The 22,517-nt window shown below is 36.8% G+C and overlaps 1 protein-coding gene across 1 annotated transcript in view; it reads right to left on the bottom strand.

The window, feature by feature from the left end:
* Positions 1-22,517, bottom strand: part of ttc27 (tetratricopeptide repeat domain 27) — a 137,760-nt gene that overhangs the window by 95,195 nt on the left and 20,048 nt on the right. The window contains exons 6-9 of the mRNA XM_065297479.1: positions 12,772-12,936; positions 12,431-12,570; positions 5,379-5,491; positions 1,171-1,237 (exon numbers count right to left, since the gene is read on the bottom strand). Coding sequence (XP_065153551.1) covers positions 1,171-1,237; positions 5,379-5,491; positions 12,431-12,570; positions 12,772-12,936 — 485 coding nt within the window. The remainder of the gene's footprint in view (positions 1-1,170; positions 1,238-5,378; positions 5,492-12,430; positions 12,571-12,771; positions 12,937-22,517) is intronic.

The raw sequence follows: 22,517 nt of genomic DNA, 5'->3' as shown, positions 1-22,517 counted from the left end.
AAGGGCAACCACAAAAACAACGTCACAAAAAAAGTGTTTTGTTGTTTGTGAGTGATATTCTTGTTCAGTTTCCCATGGATGTAGTTTGTTTATCTGGGGTTGAAGAGGAGTTGTGCAAGTGTGTTTGTTCAACACGGGATTTCATTGAAATGAAACAATGGGGTCATTAAGTGATAAAACATTGGGTTAGGAGTAGGGATCGACTGATATGGATTTTTTTTGTGCCGATACCGATTTTTGTTTCATCAGCCTTAGCCGATGACAGATACAGGCTGTCGATTTTCTTGAGCCAATATTTGGACTCGATACTGCTTTTGCTTACTCAATTTACATCATAAAAATTACACAATGATGATGCCAAATGTTAAAAGTCTCAATTTAAAAAAGTAACATTTATTGAACTTTAAAAAAAAACTCTATTTAACAAATAGTAAAAACAGGTGAGGGAACCATGAACTGCACTCTCCACAATGACGAAGAACTAACAGCAAAGGATATTGATTTCTACCGCTTTACTACTACAAATATATATATATAGAGATGAGAAATAAAACCCGCTTTGTCAGGCTATGATCAGCTGTTAGGCTGAGCTTTTGATGTTGACATGGAAAGGTTGCCGATACACAATAAAATCAAAAGTCTGGAAGTCTAATATTCAAAAATATTTAATACATTTCTGATTTGACCACAACAGCCTAAATGGCCAAAGCCTTTCCACATTCTCCCCAGAAGAAAAACACAATGCATTTGTGTGCTGACACTGACGTTAGAACATTTGATCTTTTTAATGTTTGAGTTGGTTAATCACCTACAATGTGGTAGTCTACAGTGTGATGAAGGCAAGAAAGCTGTTGACATAAACTCCATATGTAAATACACTATGGGGCGGTTTACCAGACAGAGTTTAGATTAATCCAGGACTAGGTCTCAGTTATATTAGGACATTCAAGCAGTTTTTACAAACCCACCTTCCAAAAAACAATACCGGTATGCATACTGAGACAAAACAATAACACTGATATGTTTTAAGATATGTTAGCGCAAGATGTTTTTAAATTAAGGTAGCTTAAACATGCATTTTTAGGACTAGGATAAGCCCTATACGGGAAACCGCACCTATAAGTGTTAACAAACTTTGAAGATGAGTAAAACAGTATCAGAGCATCTTACCGTTGTGAAGGCGAGGAGTTCCTCATCATTTAGTTTGTGAACAGGATTGTTCTTCTGAAAGTCTATGCTGCAAAGTAGATTCGAAACATTTAAAACGTAAGAAAAAGCAAAGTTATAATCAAGGCATATTGTTTTTATCACACACGCTTGGCAACCAAGACACATTTCATGAATAATCACAGCTCAGAGGTGAAGACATAGACAGTGATACATGCTCTTAGTTTATATTCATTAATATGATCCAATATCAATTACCATCCACACAAATTATATATAATTTTATCTGCTCAGAGTCCCAAAGAAGACCACCATATGTCAAGTCATAAACTCAGCAAATACATGTTAGTAAATTTATGGAGTGTTTAGTGTGGGTGAATCTCTTGAGTGCTAGCAAATGCCTGTGCTGATATATTAAATGTTAAACATGTCATGTATATAATGAAAGAAGAAAAAGAAGCATGTGTGTGCATGTATACATCATAAATATGTTGAATATGCTATAGCCTACTCAATAAAAACTCGTTGCGGTATTAGAGTAATCACAATGAAAAGCAGGTGCTAAACATAAACCATAACCATGTGTTAATACCGCCGCCGGCGATAGCGTTAAACAGCAGCGCATCTTGGATTGTGTGAGTGCCGAGGAGAGTTGAAATCAGGTCAACTTTATGGTAACAAGCTATGATGAGATGTTAACATTAAACATTAAAAATGTTTAAAGGATTAGTCCATTTTCTTAAAAAAATCCAGATAATTTACCCACCACCATGTCATCCAAAATGTTGATGTCTTTCTTTGTTCAGTCGAGAAGAAATTATGTTTATTGAGGAAAACATTCCAGGATTTTTCTCATTTTAATGGACTTTAATGGAACCCAACACTTAACACTTAACTCAACACTTAACAGTATTTTCAACAGAGTTTCAAAGGACTCTAAACGATCCCAAACGAGGCATAAGGATCTTATCTAGCGAAGCGATTGTCAGTTTTGACGAAAAATAAAAATATGCACTTTTAAACCACAACTTCTCTTCTATCTCTGGTCCTGTGAAGCGCCAGCACGACCTCACATAATCGCGTAGTGACGTAGAAAGGTCACGTGTTACATATATGAAACGCACATTTGTGGACCATTTTAAACAATAAACGGTCCTCTTTCTACACACTTATAAACACTGGGGATGACGTATTGCGTGAGGTCGCCCTGGCGCATCACAGGACCTGAGATAGACGGGAAGTTGTAGTTTAATGGTGCATAATTTTTTTTTTCTTGTCAAAAATGACAATCGTTTCGCTAGATAAGACCCTTATGCCTCATAAATTTTTTAAGTGTTGAGTTAAGTGTTAAGTGTTGGGGTCCATTAAAGTCCATTAAAATTGGAAAAATCCTGGAATGTTTTCCTCAAAAAACAATTTCTTCTGGACTGAACAAAGAAAGACATCAACATTTTGGATGACATGGTGGTGAGTAAATTATCTGGATTTTTTTTAAGAAAATTGACTAATCCTTTAATAAAAAATCCCTAGCTGTCACCATAATGGTACAAAATGCACACGCCTTTTTAAATAATGCATTAGTGACAGCTTGTGATCTTTTTTTGACCAGTAACCTTAACTTATACAAATCAATCTTTCATGATGTTTGGATAGAATTAGGGATGCAACGATTATAGATTTTTATGGGGTTATAGTCTTGATAAATAATCACAGTTGTGCGGTTATTACGGTTATTATGGATTCATTTATTTTAGCAACATTAATGTATAAAATCACATAATCCAATTTTTTAACAATTCCTAAATTCTTTTGCATTTTCAGTTTGTGTATTTTTCTACAATTCTTGTTTAATTAATAATAATCATAACCTAGTTGGCTTTTGACTTAAACCGGATAGGTGTCTTTTGAAACCTGTATTGAGTTTAATGATCTTTTAAATAAATGCCATTTAAATTTGGACTAAATAAAATAAATGTCTATTATTTTGGTTTGTTTGAAATATTAGTAAAAAGGATAAGAGCCTATCAAAACTAATAATAACACAGGGTCATTCTGGACCAGGTACTGGGAGCCATTTTGACAGGTGTAGCTTAATATTACACAAAAATCAAATATAAATATTAAGGCTTGCAGCATTAACGTGTTAACTCATGCTATTAATTCATAAATCATTAAAGCGTTAAAATAATTCAACGTAATTAAATGCAGTCAGTCAGACCACCAGGAGCGCCCACCCAGGTTTAACCACCAGCAAACCGCCCGGGTTTGATCCACAAGCAGGAGGTTTTTAATGCTGCACACACCGATTGGAGTGTTCGTGCATCTGGTTTGTGAATGCACAATCAAGAGACGCGTCACGCGCACATATTCTTTTGAAATGCGGAGCTTTGTCATACAGTGCGCCAACCAGTCTGTATCATGACGCACGCTCCTCTTCACTGTAAAACCTAACAGTTAACTTAACTCAAACCATTTAAGTAAACCAGTTGCATTAGACCATTTAAGTTTTAAAACACATAAATTTAAATATTGTGAACTGAAGTCATGTGCAGTTATGCACTTATATTTAAGTAGTGTGAACTTAAATAGAAGTGCATAACTGCATATGACTCAATTTGTTTAAGTTCACAGTACTCAAATGTATGTGTTTTAAAACTAATGCAACCGGTTTACTTAAATGGTTTGAGTCGAGTTAACTTTTAGGTTTTACAGTGTTGGTGGTTCATTGATCAGGTTTGCGTATGTGAAACAAAAACACGCGGTGTAGCGGAGGCTTTACGATTACATAACCGTGACGTTTTAAAGCACGGTTGATCGTGAAACCCAATAATTGCTGCATCCCTAGGTACAATATGACATTTCTTTATGAGATTCACCCAGTATGCATTAAACCCTTAAAGTTGTCACAAGAGAAACAATAAGGTTGTACAGCTAAGCCTTCCTTCTGCGTTTTTAATAGTCTAATCATTTAATCTAATCATTAAAACCATTAAGCTCAAAACTGCAGGTGACTTCATCTGCTTTACCCTGCCAAACTCTCATTCTCTCATTTGCACCGTTCTTTATGTTTGCCAGAGCTAATAAACGTACATCAGGCTTTTTGCATTCCAACAAAACAGTTGAACCGTATGTCCGGCCGTGCTCGACTGCGCCAACTGACGGCTCATAATTCACCTTCAACCATCACGTAGCACAATTAAGGTCTCTGGCCTGCATAATTACGCCCTGCTAATTATTCCACGCCTGCAATTTGTCTCCTCGCACCGGACCCTGTAGGACATCCACCTCTCGACACAAAACAGGGCGAGCAGGCTCGTACAAAGTTAATTAGAAAGCGGCGTTGGAGAACCCTCTGCCCTCCGCGCCTCCTCTCAAGGGTTGATATGGGGGCGATGACCATACACTATTCATTCAGAAAGAAAAGGCCAGCGAAGAATGCACACACGAGCACAAAAACAATTTCGGCAGCTTGCGTGCTGGGGGAGATGCCTGACGCAGCACTTCAAAGCCAAATGGGCAAGATAATAGAAGGCTCCCGAAAAGAAAACAAAAAGATGCAATAACAATGATTTGCACATCCTTAAAATGATTAATGTTAAACTGTACTCGCTTCAGCTTTTAAAGTCAGCGACTAAAAGCTAGAGCTACTAAAACTAATCTGAAGACAAATGGAAGTTTTTCCCAGAGTTTTTCGTGGATGAATTTAAGCGCATTACCGCCGGAGGACCTGTTAAAGCAATACTTATAAAACGTTCTGCTTTGTGCCTTGACAGCCTGATTTCAGAAGTATGTTCAATATCACATACACAAGGAAGATTCTTAAAACAGTCAATAATAAAGTGTTACAAAACCAGCACACACACAAACTATTTTGGACTGTTGGATACGCAAATTCTCTACAAGATTTCAAACCTCCATAATAGTGAAACCTAAACGCCACCTTGTACCTTTACAGAAACTTCCTTAATTCTTGCTTATTCATATGTGCATTCATTCTAAAATTAAACACATGCTGCATCAATTTATCACATAATGAAATGTAAAAAATGTGGAAGTGGTGATTTAATACGACAAGCGCTGTAAATCAACTTTACGACATGACCCCCAAATAAAACAGAGCACATATCACTTACGGTATAGCAGTAGCCACACTTCATACAGGACACATTCACACTGATAGATTGCGGATACATTGATTTAGAGACACTCACCATACTGCCAGTATAAGGGCCTGTTCCTCTGCGCTGAGATCTGGGAGTTCATGTTCTGAAGGGTCCGCTAGGTTAATCTGGTTCAGGACTGTATCATCACTCAGCTGATGATCCTACACACACACACATACAGGCATAAGAACAAATTACTACAGAAATGCTAAGTATGACTAATTACAGATCTAACTGCAGATAAGAGAGGAGATACAGAGAGCACATTTACACCTGCTATTTAAGTGGATGAGAATCACAATTGGGTAATTCTCGCAAAAGTAGACCTATGAGGTGTCATGAAACATTTTGATAAAAAGTAAATGCAAATAAGAGTATCACAATAAGAGGCATACAGTTACAAACATCTCTTCATGTACTATTTTGCACATGATTTCAAATTTGTTTGTTGTTTTTTCCACATTTAAGGGGAACATTTTCATTACCGCAATGTGTCCATGACTGGATTTTGGTTCTTTGACATGGAAATATTTCTAATTAAAACATCTAAAAAATAAAAAGCTTCAGTGCATGTTATACTATAAACATTTACAGTAAAGAAACATGTGGTATTTGGTGATCATTGGTAAATGTAGAGACAATAATAAGGAATATAAATGTGTCCAAAAAAAATTTACTTATCCTCTGCAACAATTTTCAATCATTGTTTAAGCCCTTAAGAAACTAACATTTTCAAAAAATAAAATAAAATAGTTGGAAGGGACATAATTGACTGTGACACACAAGATGGCTACCAGTTAAGCAGTTCTTATTTTTTCTCTCCAGATAAAAGTTGAAATTGTGTTTGTAAATGAATATATTTTATGTAATATTATGTTGCGGTAATGATAATTTTTTGATAATGATAATAAAAAAAAAAGATGTAAATAATATTATAGGAAATATTTTTGAAAAAATAATGGTTATAAGATTAAGGTCTGAACTTACTATATGTTCAAAAAAATTGGCTTCAATGGTTTAAAAAAAAAATATCTGATGCTGGACACCTTTTGAGTCTGGATTTTGTGAGAATCACCCAATTGTGTGAACACAATCCTGTTCACATCTACTTTTAATCAGTCTCTTTTGTCCACTTTTGACAACACAGAGTCCTTCTGCTTTGTTTAAACATGAGCGGGAGAAATTATGGGTTTAAATAGACGCGCGCTAATATTATGTCAGAGTACTGCTGATTGTGTTATCAATCATGCTGTAGAGCATTTTGCACATGTATACGCAAGGGCTTTATCTGTTATTGTAGAGCAACTGATGAAATAATCTCATGTCATGGACCGATGGAAAAACATTGTGTTTGGTATACATCACACTTTAGATCAATCAGCGGAAAGAGGGCGGTAGTGTGACTGTTCAAACCATAGACATTAATAAAATAACTGGACCGGGCAATGGGTGCTGCCTGCTGGATCGTGGATCAGTGCCACCACCATATCAGTGGTGGGAACTTCATTAATATCATAGCAACTGGAGGTAAAAATGCCTCCGTCGTGTGCAGTTTGGGGGTGTACAAACCATCACACACCTCAAAACTTGAATTATCTTTCACAAATAAGACTGAACAGTTGTTTCTGGTTGCGCTGGATCATTATAAAATGATTTTGATTGAGAGTTGGCAACTGGAGGCAGACTATTAACAGGGCTCCGAACTAACTTTTGTCACTAGGAGCACAGTGGCCCCCAACTGAAAATTTTAGGTGCGCAACCAGAAACTTTAGGGGCACACATCGTAAATCAACATGCTAGCCAAATATTCGCATTTCTACTAATTTCCACTGTATTACTAATAAACACTTTAATGATAGATGCAGAAAGTACTGTTTGTAGTACCGTTTCAAATTCTGTGTCACATCACAAAAAAAGGTCAAATTTACTGGTCGCACATGTGCGACTGGATGTAAAATTCAGTGGCACACTCTGCCATTTGGTGGCAGTCTGGAGCCCTGATTAATAGTTAGAGATATCACTATTTAGCTATCTTAATACTTGAGAATTAACAATGTTTATGTTTTTTTTAATTAAGTTATATTAAATTGTCTTTCTTAATGTAGTTCGCTGGTTACTAGCTAACTTAGTAACGTATCGAGGTTTGTTCCCCAAGTAACCCATTCTGTTTACGGCACCATACTGGCAGGCAAGGACAGCCGGGAGTGAATATAAAAAATGAATGGCGCCAGGAGGAGTTTCATGGCAACAGAGTTCACTGTGCACTTTAATTCAAAAGATATAGATATTAGGGCTGTGCATCGATGCATCCCTTTAGCCATGAAAAAGACCTGTCTGAAATCGATTCTGAATTCGTTTCATGCACAGTTTGTGCGTGTACTATGGCTCTGTGATCAGTAGGAAGTCCTTAATAATCAATCTAAAATCACTATGAGTTTGAGTCGTTTATTATTCGCATTTTAAAGCAACACTAAAGAGTTTTTGCTATTTAGTCCCCCTACAGGTTGGAAGCGGAATTGTCCATTACCACTGTCGTAAATAATTTAGCCTAAAGCTCTCTGTTTGGATTGATACTTCTGCTTTGTTTATCAGTCATTGTACGACATGCCGGTTGGTTGTGTGATGTTTGTCCCGCCCCCCTCCACTGTGATCGGACGGCCGTGTGAAAACTGACATTGACGAGCTAAGCTTTTCACCCAAAGATTTTTCAACTCTTGGCGTTCTGTGCGGACTGTGAAAAAAACACAGAGCACCGCCTTTCAGCATGAAAAAAAAAACAGTTGCTAGCTTTTTTGAAAAACACATCACTTCCGTTGGAACAATTGAAAACATAAAGCTTTGGTGTGCACGCCCCCTTAACCTGTATCAGCCCATTTATTTTAAACTCTCATGTCATTTAGGGTTATTATTAAACGTAAAACCCTTATACAACATGTTGAAATAGTAGGGTTCATAGGTTATAAACAGTCTGGTTTAAAATGATTGTTCATCCACTATCGATACCAATGCTACAGTGCTCAAGCGCTCTACAATTGCCTGCCAAAAGTGCAGAGTTTAGGCTGCGTGATGTCAACTGTAGAAGCTCTATTGAGGGTTTCCTAAAGAGAAACATATGAGGAGGCATTGGGAGGTAGCTGAAAGAAGAGAAGGGTTTTCCTCAAATAACCCTTATGTTGTTAATCCTTGTTTAATAAATCAAATGCAGACTCTCACGCTTTGATTTGGATTTGTTGATTTTGCTGAAAGCATGAACACGAAATAGTTGGGGTTAACAATACAAAAAGAGATATTCACATTGGTAAAAATTTCTTTAATTTCATGTACATTAAGCTAGATTACATTAGGGATCCCTCTGCAAGCCAAACCAATACATGACCAGCATATACGATCAGGATTCCTTAGAAAATTAGAATTTTCTAAGTAATAATCGAGACTGTAAGCCAGTGGTACTCCAACTGCAGGCTGGTGAGATGGTGCCGGGGGGCCCGGTTTTATGACATTTTATAAAATACATTAATTTTTCATGAATTCTGTGTAATTAAATATCAGAAAAACAAGGCTACTATACAACTGCACTACATTGTATAATTTCATATTTTGTTTTATTCTGAAGTTTTGAAATGTTTTATGTTATACATTTTCTTTGGGGTTATGTAGGGATGCATCGTATAAAAAGGGGGTTACAGGCAAAAACGTTTGAGAACCACTGTTCTAAGCAACTGCAGACAAAACATTGATGTACTCCATACATTGAAATCGAAAAGAAAAAAAAAACGTTGCAGCTTCACCATTTACTCGCATTTGGTCACAGCAGCTGACCAAAGCGGTCAATGAGGGGTCTAGTTAATTCTTACAGTCTATGGTTAGAAACGCATTCAACATGCATGTCTACATCACAAAACTTCTTTTAATTGAAGAAGATGCAGGGGTCTCAAGAGATGACTTTAAAATACAGAATATACAGAATGGTTTAAAATAAGAAACACTTGTAAAACAAGTTAACCTTATTAACTCTTTCACCGCCAGCGTTTTTAAAAAAAGTTGCCAGCCAGCGCCAGCGTTTTTTATGATTTTCACCAAAGTTTAATGCCTTCCAGAAAATGTTCTTCTTTTAATATATAAACATACAATATACCAAATGAAAGAACAGACCCTCTGCTTTCAAACAAAAAAAACCGTTTCATCCTACCTTTAGTGGTTCTTTTGCAATCAGCTTTTGAATATGGGTAGGTTTTTGCAAAAACACCATATTTTGAGCAAAAAGCAGAGATAATTCCATTTTTATGACGGACTTTTCATAGAGATCCCATTCAGAGCGATCTTTAAAACAGACACGGACATGAAGCCGCTTGCCATAGAGCAATACTTCCGGTTTTAAAAAGTTGCGGAAGGGCGCCACCTGGTGGATAATAGCGGTATTGCGGAAAGACGGAAAATCTCGTCATTGGCGGGGAAGCGTTTTCTCTTAATTGACGAGATATCTCGTCAATGGCGGGGAAAGAGTTAATAAGCTAGTCAGACGCTGGGTGTCTCTTGTAGGGGACCATCATGCTCCATCCCCTTTATATGTGTATCAAGTTTTAAAGTGTTTATAAGACATGTTTCTTTGCGCAATAAAATTATTTGCTGTCCACACTAGAATAGCATTAGTAAAATAATTATAATAAGTACTAAATATCAAAATAAACAAGTATAAAAACTCATCTTTTACTAACGTTTGTCCCTGCTAATTTGTAAAATATTTTCCCTTGAGTCATCGCAAGACTAGCCGTGTGTCTCAATTCGTTCCCTAGCTCCCGAGGTCGTGAATCAGTATATCGTGTACACAGGTTCGGGCACTGGTAAGGACCCTTGCTCACTTCACATTGGGACTATGTTCACTTATTTTTCTGCCACGTGGCTGCTTAAGCGCGTTGTAATCACTCACAGCTGTTACTCATCAACAACCGGCAAAACCAACATCTCTCTGACTTAATTTTAAAAACAGTACATTGTGAAAAATGCTGTCATTATTCTCTTACATATCTGTGCATAAAATTGGAGGCATATAATTACATTTTAAATGTAATAAATATTTTTTACAATTTTAAATAAATATTATTATTTTAAATATTGAGTAGATTGTGGTTCCTTACTGTGTAGCAATGTGTGTTTATATTTACAACTAAAACAAACGTTTGTCTTTATAAAAATTCTGTAACATTTCATGAAGTTTATTGAGTTGGATCACGTGATGTTCGGTTGGCGAGCTTCAGAAAAGGTCACGTGATTTCCGGTTAGGGAACACAGGGACCATCGATGCTCACTGGTTTTTGCGTTGCATTGTGGGAATTTTTAGGGAACGAACGTTCCAGTGCACTGAACGGATTTTGCGATTGAGACAGCCCTTAAAATGGCCGACTCCCTGATCAGTGCCCTGACTACTGAACAAGGGAGCTGATTGAGACACACGGTAGGTAAGCGGAAGTTTACTTATCGTTTACTTACACCACACATGTCATAAATTTTTTTTTGTATATTATATATAGTTTAAAGAAGTCATTCATTGTTCCTGTGTTCTGGTGCACTATTTGTAATTATCTTTAGTAAATTGGTGTAACAGGATTTGTTTTGTCATGGTCTTGCTCTAAACTTTCAAAACTACTTTAGTAAAACAGTTTTAAAAAATTCAGGATCTACAAGGCATCTAAAATACAAAAATACCTTAATGTGCGCACAATTCTCACAGCAGCAGGCCCTTAAAAAAAACCTTGAAGTTCCCACCCATGACGTTCCTTCCCAAGACAGTCATACTGTGAGCTCAACCCCGAGGATCATGTGTGCTATAAACAGCAGCAAGAATTTTCTGACTTCAGTCGTTACTTACTGACCCCTGTGACATCATCAACCCATAGCCCATAACCTGTGTCATTTAAAAACAACAAGAGAAACTATGTGTGACCTATTCTTGGAAATAAATCTCTCCTTATTCTTGAACACCCTCTTCAATAAACACACACCCAAGCTCCAATGTACATTCAAATGTCTGCCCACTGTATTACAAAACTGTTTTCTTTTTGTTTGTAGAAAGCTAAAGCAGCCTTATGAGTCATGTTAAGTATAAATAATGCAAATCTGATCATACATATTTGCTGATGTTGGAATATATACTTCACCAAAAAACAAACAAATGTTACATAAACAAATGATAACCACAATTCACTGAAGTGCTATCAGATCAGACTTTCTAAGTAATACTGATCTTATCACATATTTTCAAAAACCGAGGCCGTTCTAGGGAAAAAAACGATTTAATATCTTTTCTCGGGTCACAACACATAAAGCGAAGCCAACTGAGCAGCGACAGAGATAACGTCTGGAATTTTCCATAAAATCTTTGTCTGTCCCCAATTTGTCATTTTCCAGCCCGAGCAGATAAAACCAGACACGGCAATGCCAGTGCACAGATCATCCAAACACCAGATAACACTCAACCGCCATCCAACAATGTGCAATAACAGTAAAGCGCTGCCCCAGGTTGAGAGGAGAGGAACAGGAGAGAGTGAGAGAGAGACAAATAGAAATCTGCAGAAGATATATCTTTCACGACCTTCACAGCAGTTCAATGTCATGCGTGCTGTAAATCCAAGAATAAACGCCGCCCCCTGATGGAGAGGATACGCACAGCACCAATCTTGCCCCAACAGTAACAAACTGGATGGGTATTTCTTCATCTTGGGCTCAAAATCAAAGTCTTGCCAAGCACCAGAGAACGTGGAAAAACTTTAACATTCATTTTAGTCACTCACCTGTTGGTCTGTAACTATAAGTGTATTATTTTTATCTATGTTTAGCTCTATTAGCAATTTATTTGACCTATAAATCATTAAATTAATAAACTCAAAATAATACATGGTTTAATCAATAAGCCATTTCACAGACGCAGACTGGCTCAAAACCAATAATGTGCTTGTTATACATGCTAAACAATAGAGATCATTCTGGCAATACAAATTTCATTGATCCAAATAATGCAAATTAACGTAACATGCTCAGTAAAAAATATTTACAGCTGGGTAATTCACCTCCCATTGTCAGTTTGCAATTGGCTAACCTTGTACCTTTGGTAAGTCTTCTTTGGGTGTGGGTGAAAGTGAGGGGCTCTGGGATTTAGAAACAGGTGAATCTTCCTTTCGTTTCACATCCAAGATGAGCTGTGCAAGAAAGTTCTCTTGAAAACGCGTTCTTTTTCCTAGCGCACCTGAGAGAAAGCGAGAGAAAGAGACACACAAACAAAAATTTATTTATTTTTTCACACATCTATTCTTTCATCATCCGGAACTACTAGGCAATCTTATAAAATGTATTCTTTTTTCAATTACTTCCATTGCTGTATTACTCTTTATCCGTCGTTCAATAAACTGCACATAGCAATCTTTGTTTTTCTTGTGGTTATGCGCACCTGTCATGTTAACGTCCAGTCCCGTTAGATTTTGGGCCATCTGTAAGTGTTGTTTGGCCCTGCGATACTCATAGTAGGTCAGGCAGGTGTAACTGCACTCCAGGTGTAACTGAATGGCCAGATTCCTTTGCGTGATGTTGTCAAACAACTCCTCGCATTTGCACACTATAAGAACAGGAAAAGAAAGCAAGGCATGAAAATCACCATCTGTATTTGTACATTTAGTATATTGAACATATGGTGCCTCTAGGAGGAAAATGAGTATGTGTATAATAAACATTCAGAAAGGCGCAATATTCGAAAGTAACACAGATGCAAGGCTGCGCTGCAAGGGAAGAAACCGGTCTCTGGTTAGAATAGATGTTAAAAGGTAAAGCTTTTATTTTTTATGTTAAAATACTTCAAACTTTTCCAATTTAAAAACGCAGAGATGATGAGTAATTAGTTTGTGAATTTCAACGCTGAAAATATCAGCACAGTGGTACTACGACTGTTTGAGAATACCAAACCATCACAACATAGCAACATTGATTCAACCAATATGGGCCTTTCACACGGGATGCTTCAATCGCAGGTGTCTAGTTCATTTTCAAAGAAGACCCAAAATTATTGAAGCTCACGTTCTTCCTGATCCCATTTTTTAAACCCTGGTTAGTGTGTAACGTTACTATATTAGCATAAATAATACCTGTAGAATGATAAAGCTCAAAGTTCATTGCCAGGTGATATATTTTCTTTAGAATTCCCCTTTCAGAGCCTACAGCGAACGGCCGGTTTGGACTACAGCCCTCTACTTCCTGCTTTAATGACGTCACTAAAACAGTTTTTGACTAAACTCTGCTCACAGGAATACGTCAGTCGCCTGCTAAACTAACGGCAAGCTAAGCTGCTATCGAATCACAACACACTAAACAAGCTACACAATCAGAACTCGATACCTATTTCTGAAAGAGGGACTTCATAAAGCAAAGAAGACATCAGCCTGTTTTTAGGACAGTGAAAACAGCGGTATACAGATAAGTCAATTGTGTGAAAAATAATACTTTTTTACACGTGAAACATGAACACATGTTATATTGCGCACTGTAAACAAAATCAAAGCTTCAAAAACACAGGAAGAACAGGACCTTTAAAATAACTGCTTAAATTAAACTTTTTTTATTAATTACAAGTACAGAAACTATGCAATTCAGCTTAAAAGGAACACACCACTTTTTTTAAACATAGGCTAATTTTCCAGCTCCCCGAGTTAAACATCTGAGTTTTACCGTTTTGAAAACCATTTAGCCGATCTTTCGGGTCTGGCGGTACCACTTTTAGCATAGCTTAGCACAATTCATTGAATCTGATTAGACCATTAGCATCGCTTTAAAAAATGACCAACAATTTTCGATATTTTTCCTATTTAAAACTTGACTCTTCTGTAGTTCCTTTTTGTGCTAAGACAGACTGAAAATTAATAACGAAATAATTACCGAAACTCTTTTTTTGAGCGCCATGCTAAAGGTCTAATCAGATTCAATGAATTGTGCTAAGCTATGCTAAAAGTGGTACCGCCAGACCCGGAGATCGACTGAATGGATTACAAAACGGTAAGAATCAAATGTTTAACTCTAGGGGAGCTGGAAAATGAGCCTATTTTCAAAAAAAAGTGGAGTGTTTCTTTTAATACATATATCGTATTTTTCGGTCTATAAGCCGCGTTTTTTTTTTTTTCAAAACTTGGTGGTGCTGTGTCTTACAATCAGGGGCGCCTTGTTAAGTCAGTATGATTTATGCTGCTTCTGTAATTATGTAATTCAATGGATTCTGTAATGTGGAATGACGAGTATGCGAACTTCACTCTAGTGGCTTGTTTGGTTAATTTAGCCTATTCAACCTTCCAGGTAAGTTCTGTATACTATGGTTTATCGTTTAAATAACTGATAATATTACTTTTAACGTACAGACATCTATTCAGCCTGCTGTTCTGTCCGCTATTGTTTAATTGAATAACTTGCCTTTCCAGATGAAATGTCTGCTCTTCGGCTTGGATTTTGTGAAATAATTTTCTAAATAAATGCGACGTATAGTCCACTGTGACTTATATATGTTATTTCGTCTTAATGAGGCATTTTTGAATGATACGGCCTATAGTCCGGTGTGGTTTATAGTCCGGAAAGTACGGTACAGAAAATATTGCTGTAACTGCACATACTGTAAAGATTTTCAATTCTAAAATATCAATCTGCAAAGTGAACCGCCGTCACCAACACTGCATGTAAATTCTAATGCTAAGAGCTCTTTGTAAAGCTCAGCTCGTATGGTGGCAGTGACCTTCAGAGTGTTCTGCGATGATCCAAGCATTTTAAAGCCCATGCCGTGCAGATCAAAGCTCATTTGGCACTCAAAAGCTGGCACCTTTCATTGAATATGCACAACAAACCATTTAGGAGCCAGTCACGCTCCGGAAGAAACAGAATGTTTGCCTCCATCCTTTTACAAAGGCATGTATCACAAACAATTACTTCACGTAAAAAAAGAAAATGCCGTCAGATACGCCATTCACAAAAATCACCAAAAGCCTTTAGGATCTGCTGAGTAAAACAGATTAAATAATAATTTGCAATAAATGCAGCCTACATTTCAAAGTCACGTCTTCAAATGTCATCAAATGCTGTCATTAAAGAACAAATGTCTCTGCATACAGAATGAGAGAAGAAATACAAGACAGGATCTAAGGTTTAAGAAAGCAAGCGCTACGAGTCAGGGTTCAGACAACCATACTTTCATTCCCAGAATGAGAGCTGGAACGGCAATCTAGAAGCTTAATCAAAAACCTGGCAACCGAATATTAAAATCCACCAGCACATATGTTCCCTACTAATGTCCCGACGAAAGCAGTCACCAACAAACCTGGGTTTAAATCATCTGTGCACCGGTAAAATCCCAGTGGAGTCGTGACATTTACTAACCACAATGATGAAAGAGCCAGTCCAGTATCCACTCACCCATGTAACTTATCGAATGTAAGCGCTGATTAAAATATAATTCACCTTTATTATTTACCAACTCATAAAATGCTTCATTGACCCAAAGTCAGTTATAAATAAGAAAGAACTGCCCAGACAAATTTGCCTGATACATAAAAGCTATTGAAATCTCATCTTGCGGTTAAGCTTGAGCAAGGCTGTGAAGTGAAATACCACCTCTGTGCGCTGAAAGAGAAAGAGGAGAAAGGAATAAATGAGATGAGAAATGGAAAGGAGGAACATAAAGAAAGGAGCAAAAAGAAAAGAGGACTAAAAGATCTATAGTTTTACAGAATACTTCATGGTTACTTTTCAGGGTTTTATTTCTTTGGGGTTATGGCAGGCAGGGGGAATTGTGTCCCCATCAGACCTTTCCATAAAACTGTTTTTGCTGATCAGCTTTGTAAAGCAATTGCCAAGTAAACCAAAAAGCCTGCACAGCCAGTCAGCTTAAAGACAAAGTAAACCTGTATAACTGCAATGAATTTAACAGTCCAGAGGATTTGTGAGGGAGGTTTGTACACTAGATTGTTTAAGCTGTTGCCCACAGGCCAAAACATTGCTTGTGTGTTTATGTGTGTGCATGAAGGGCAAAACAATCAGGATGAGAAATATGATCATTAAGACAAAACATGTAAAAAATATATTTACAAACCTGATATAACAGTTCAACCCTATAAAATTAAAACACTTACTATGTATGTTTTAAGACATCAGGTAAGACTCTTTCAAAAGAAAACAAAATCACCCCAATCTCAGGGCATTTGTGCGGATGTCTAATTCTTTATTACCCTTAACCCATCAGGGCTCTACAGTGAGAGTATTTCACTCGCATTTGCGTCTAAAAATAGTTATGTGCGAACTTGTAAAATAATTTAAGAGCACAGTGCACGAGTGACGGGCTGTTCTCAATACACTGAACAGCAGCGTGATGAAGCGAATCATAGCCTATACCATTTATTTCACATATGAAAGCAAGGAAGCGGGTCACGATGTTAACATAACATGATGACGTAACTTTATTCAAATGAGAGTGACGATTTGCAACCAATGAGCCAATCACTAAAATAGTGTGGAAATGTGCGGAAACTGCTGGATTTTAAGTGTTTATGTAAGGGATAATGTACAGGCAGCCGGTAGTTATCGCGAAATAAGCCCCGACAGTGTGATCAGGACCCGACGCAAAGCGAAGGGTCTTGTATCACACTGAAGGGCCTTATTTTACTACAGGCTGCCTGTACATTATCCCGCTTATTACACGGCTACCTGCCTACCTACCTGCCAATAAGAATGAAACATTTTATTGGCATATTTGTTTAAAATTTAAAAATGTATCCTTCCGCGAAACTTTGCACAGATGCATAAAATGATCGTAATAGCTTATTAAGATCCTCTGCTTCATACTTGTCTGTCTCCGTTTTTTTTCCCTTTTAGCCAGTCTTTGAGAAGTTTTATTGCCCATTCTGTATTTTTGTGCGTGTTGGCTTCGTAGCTGCCATGCTCTATTTTGTCAAGTTCAGTCTCAGTAAGCTCTCTGTGTCTTGTCGTTGTTTGTTCTTCGTAGATCAATTAAAGTTTTTTCGCCTAAATTGGGGAGCCATTTGAATCGTCCAAACCTATCGACTGTTTAAATGTTATGTTTTTTCTGTACATGTTAAAATGAATGTCGAAATTTTTCATTGTTAATTGTGGTTGTCCAGTGTTTGTCACAAGATGGCGCCAAATGGTAATCTTTGTTTGCGCGGAGGGATTTTAAACATACAAGTAGTACCGGCTATGTGTTATTACTTTGGAGCGGTTATTATTTGAAAAGAACGAACCTGCAAATGTCTCAACTGACTAATCAGAATCAAGCATTCGACAGAGCCGTGTAATAAGTATAGATAAGGCAGAAACCAGGTCCGTGCTTCTCTTTAAGAGACAGTAACCTCAATTAACCTACTTAACTCTTTCGCCGCCATTGACGAGATAACTCGTCAATTAAGAGAAAACGCTTCCCTGCCAATGACAAAAAAAAAGAGAACTGAAGGTAGGATGAAACAGTTTTTTTTTTTTGAAAGCAGAGGGTCTGTTCTTTCATTTGATATATTGTTTGTTTATATATTTAAAGAAAAACATTTTCTGAAAGGCATTAAACTTTTGTGAAAATCATGAAAAATGCTGGCGCTGGCTGGCAACTATTTTTAAAAACGCTGGTGGGGAAAGAGTTAAGTCTGTGTTATTAATGTTAATCAAATAACCGAAAACAAAGAGAAAATCACTTCTGTAGCTCTAAACAAATTATAATTATATTTAATTTATACAATGAAGACAGTGTTATTATTCATTTGGTTCAATTTCTGTAACTAATGCTAATTTTAGACCTGATGCTTCGAAAAAAGTTCATAAAAAGATAATAAAACTAATCTATATGAATTGAGCGGTTTAATGTACTTTTTTCACTGTGCTCCTATATTTCTTTGTGTGCTCCTAAATTTTATCATTTAGGAGCACATGTACTCCTTGGGAAAAAGGGTAGCATAGAGCCCAGCCTATAGAAAGACTAAAAAAAATCTCTCCAAAATTTTTTCTGCATAGAGAATTTGGAGGAAATTTAGTGCCGATCTCAACAGGTGTCTTAGTCAGGCGTCTTCACAAAAAGCACCAACAATTGTTGCACTCTGTGGATTGTCATTTATAACTGTAGTTGCGGCATTACATCACTGTCGAGGCACTGTTTTGTTATCTGCCTATTAGTTCCTGAAATTGTTGAGTGGTTTAACATTGCAATCGCGTTCGCTCTCTCACACAACGTGACCAGTAATGACTTGAAAACAAATGATTCTTTTAAACAAATTCATTATAATGAACAGTTTCAGTCACTAGATGAATCAATCAGAGCTCAGCGAATTAATAGGAGATCAGTGAGTGAACGGCAGACCACAGAATGTAAAAGGGTTTTTCTACGTATTTTAATTAGACCTTTTGCAAACAGAGATGACGTATTTTGTTGGCGGAGCACAACTGGAGGCAGAAAGTGACAGCTCTGCAATAGCGGTGTGAAGTGTTTTAGCGTTAAACTGTTATTTTTATGGATCCGGTGTTCTGTCGAAGTCTGTTTCCCATATGTTTCTCTTTAGTGTAATGTTTCTTATAGCGTTTTCACAACGTTATGTTTATTTTTTAGATAATTTAAAGGTTTAAATAGCTCGGCCACTGATATGTGTGCATGTAGCCTATGTATGAATAGTTCTTTATTGGAAAATCAATTATTTTTACAGTATGAAACACTACAAGTACATATAAAAGCAATACTATCATGTATTCTATATAATATAATTTATAAAAAATGTCATCATTTTCCTGTTTTTTATTATTTCATCCTTATTTATTGCCTACATGTTTGCTCTAAAACTATTATAAAACTATTAAGTTTATTTACAGATTATTTTAATATATTATTAATATATAGTTATATATTAATAACACTTTACATCTTGTGTGTGGGCCTATGTGCTATATTTATTAAGGAGCCTATGAAAACATCATAATTTTAGAAAAAACAGGAAGACATAGGCTAGGATACAAGGTAAAAAGAAGAAATAGAAAACACAAAAATATGAAATATTTAATTAATGGTGATATTATTGATATTATGAACTCATTAAAATCTTTAATCCTTCTAAATAAATTATAAACGTAACGTGATGAAAACGCTATAAGAGGGATCAGACTTCGACAGAACACCGGACATCATCTCTAATTATTTTCTATTCCAAATATTAAAAGATTTCCAAATGACTTCATTACTTCAGTCTGTCCGTTTAAGAGCTTTTTGCAACCATAAACACCTACGTTTATCTTCAAATTGTGTCTTCGTTGACGGAATACTATAAAAATGAAGGTAATCTTTTCTATTCTGACACTCAACAGCACCACATTGCGTACGCAGCTTGATGTGACGTAACTGTGAGGTCTACTCGCAAAAGGTCTATAAGACATTGCACAAATAATGCAAATTATTGACGTATTGTTGACAAGTTAATGCTTAGTTCATTATCGTTTTGACTGGTGTGAGGTAATAAAATTTAATTTGGCTATAGTTGAAATAATCACTAGATCCAAAGGACAAGGATCTTAAAGGGACACTCCACTTTTTTTGAAAATATGCTAATTTTCCAGGTCCCCAAGAGTTAAACAATTGATTTTTACCGTTTTGGAATCCATTCAGCCATTCTCTGGGTCTGGTGGTACCACTTTTAGCATAGCATAGCATAATCCATTGAATCTGATTAGACCATTAGCATCACGCTCCAAAATAACCAAAGTGTTTCAATATTTTCCCCATTTAAAACTGACTCTTCTGTAATTACATCATGTCCCTGGCAATGACGAAAATTTCCGTATTTCCGCATTACCGCTATTATCCACCAGGTTGCTCTCTTCCGCAACTTTTTAAACCCGGAAGTATTGCCTTATGGCAAGCGGCTGCAGGTCCGTGTCTGTTTTAAAGATCGCTCTGAATGGGATCTCTATGAAAAGTCCGTCACAAAAATGGAATTACCTCTGCTTTTTGCTCAAAATGTGGTGTTTTTGCAGAAACCTACCCATATTCCAAAGCTGATTACAAAATAACTACTGAAGGTAGGATGAAACGGGTTTTTTTTGTTTGAAAGCAGAGGGTCTGTTCTTTCATTTGGTATATTGTATGTTTATATATTTAAAGAACAACATTTTCTGGAAGGCATTAAACTCTTGTGAAAATCATGAAAAATGCTGGCGCTGGCTGGCAACTTTTTTTAAAAACGCTGGCGGCGAAAGAGTTAATGGCACACATGTATGTGTACATCAGGAAAGCACCACCTCTACCTCATTTTGAGACTGGAAAAACCCTGCTCTTTTTTTCAAAAAAGTAAGAGCTGCAATATTTCAACTTATGTAAGCGAAGCACATGTCCCCAGTTTGAACCATTATTTCCATTTGAAAGGTCTGAAAAACCTTTGAGGCCAAGCAGTAAGAGAAGTGTCAGCTAAACAGAGAATCCCTGGTGACCCCCTAAAATCCCCACAATTCCCTATGAAGAACATTGGGCACTTTTTGGCAGTCAATATCGACATGCGACCTTAGAAAGGTGTCACACCAGTCTCACAAACACAAAATCATGCACCAAACAAACCCAAGCGTGGAATGAGAAAGAAGTCTTATAAGGCAGACCCACTCACGGCAGATTAACACAGGGAGAGAAAATGAAGGCAGAATTATCGCCTCTATCCTCTTGTAAATATCACTTCTTAACATCTATACTGATTATCTATATTGAGGCGTAGCTGATGCGTGTCTGATTAAAAGGCAGCCCAGGAAACTCATTTCAAAGGCACAGGAACCCAATTAAGAGGCTGTTTTGCTGCAGAGCTCATCATTTGACGTACGATTCCCTGGCGAATCCCCATTAACACCAAAACTCTTTGGAGAAATGACTCTATATCCTGCCACAAAAGCAATGCAATCTTTGACTCTTTCCTCTGACAACATTTCAAGGACATCTGCAATGAAATCTCTGCTTCACTTCACACAAATGATTAACAGGAAATTGCTGCATCGTGCTTAAGTCCTATTAATTGCGACAAGATGCTGGATCGTTCACATTTGTGTTTCTTCGCCTCTTTATCTTCTTGTATACATAAACAAAGCAGCGCAAAGCTTCCACTGAAACAGTTTTCAAGGGTCTGGAAGACATCTTGGTAACAGTCAATTAGGTTGTACTTTGATAAAATTACTGTATCAGATGCAAATGCTGTGGTAGTTTGACAGTATAGCACAGTACTGAATTACAATCATACTGAATGGCTGGTCATCTACTGTACATGGTATACAAAAACAAAAATACAGAATCACTACACAACCAAAAAAAACCTGTATGCGAAATTCAAACTAAAGTCTCAACATAATTAGAGGATCAAAGTTTGATTTCTTCTTTGACATGGCCTTAGTCTGTCAATATTAAAATATAAAGGTTATATTTTCAAACAAAAGTTCTTTACATTATATAGGATTTCATGAAAAAAAAAAACAGTAAATCTCTAAAAAAAAAAAATGACATCGTACAATTCAGTCTCCTCAAACTCCCCTGTGCCTCTTTTCCATTTCACATGTAAAGAAACAATGTATTGAGTATATTAGGAATGAACGCATCAGAAGCAAAAGCCACCTGCGTCAAAATTATATCATGATATTGAACGAATGCAACTATTTCTAGTTGCATCTTTAGTGATTTTGCAACTCTAGAAGTAGATTTTTTTAGGAGTGAGGGTTTTTGCCAAAAACCATGCATGCACTTAGAGGGTTTTGCAGCAAAATGTGTTAAATGCCAATTAAATGAGTCTGTCTGCGGACTGCAAGATAGGGGCTTAACAGGACAGGGCGTAACTTGACGTTGTCGAAATCACAGAACCACACAAGATGTCAAAACGATACAGCAAATGGCGAAATGTCGTGAAATCTCCTCAGATAAGTGCTGTTTTTATGCTTATCCTAACCCAAACCTAACCCAACTTCTCACGAGATTTAGGTTTGCTCTATCCCTTCTATGGGTGGGACGATTACCGGTTTCACGGTTAACCGCGATAAAATGTCCTGACGGTTAGTATTATTATTTAAAATGTAATTATCATTACGACCGTGTTTGATTACTGTGATTTTGAAAACTCACTGTAAATCCTGTCCAGCCAGAAACAGTAGGTTTTTTTGCTTCCGGTA

The sequence above is a fragment of the Paramisgurnus dabryanus genome, chromosome 17 (genome assembly GCF_030506205.2).
Source record: "Paramisgurnus dabryanus chromosome 17, PD_genome_1.1, whole genome shotgun sequence".
Lineage (NCBI taxonomy): Eukaryota > Metazoa > Chordata > Actinopteri > Cypriniformes > Cobitidae > Paramisgurnus > Paramisgurnus dabryanus.
This window is presented reverse-complemented; position numbering and strand designations above follow the sequence as displayed.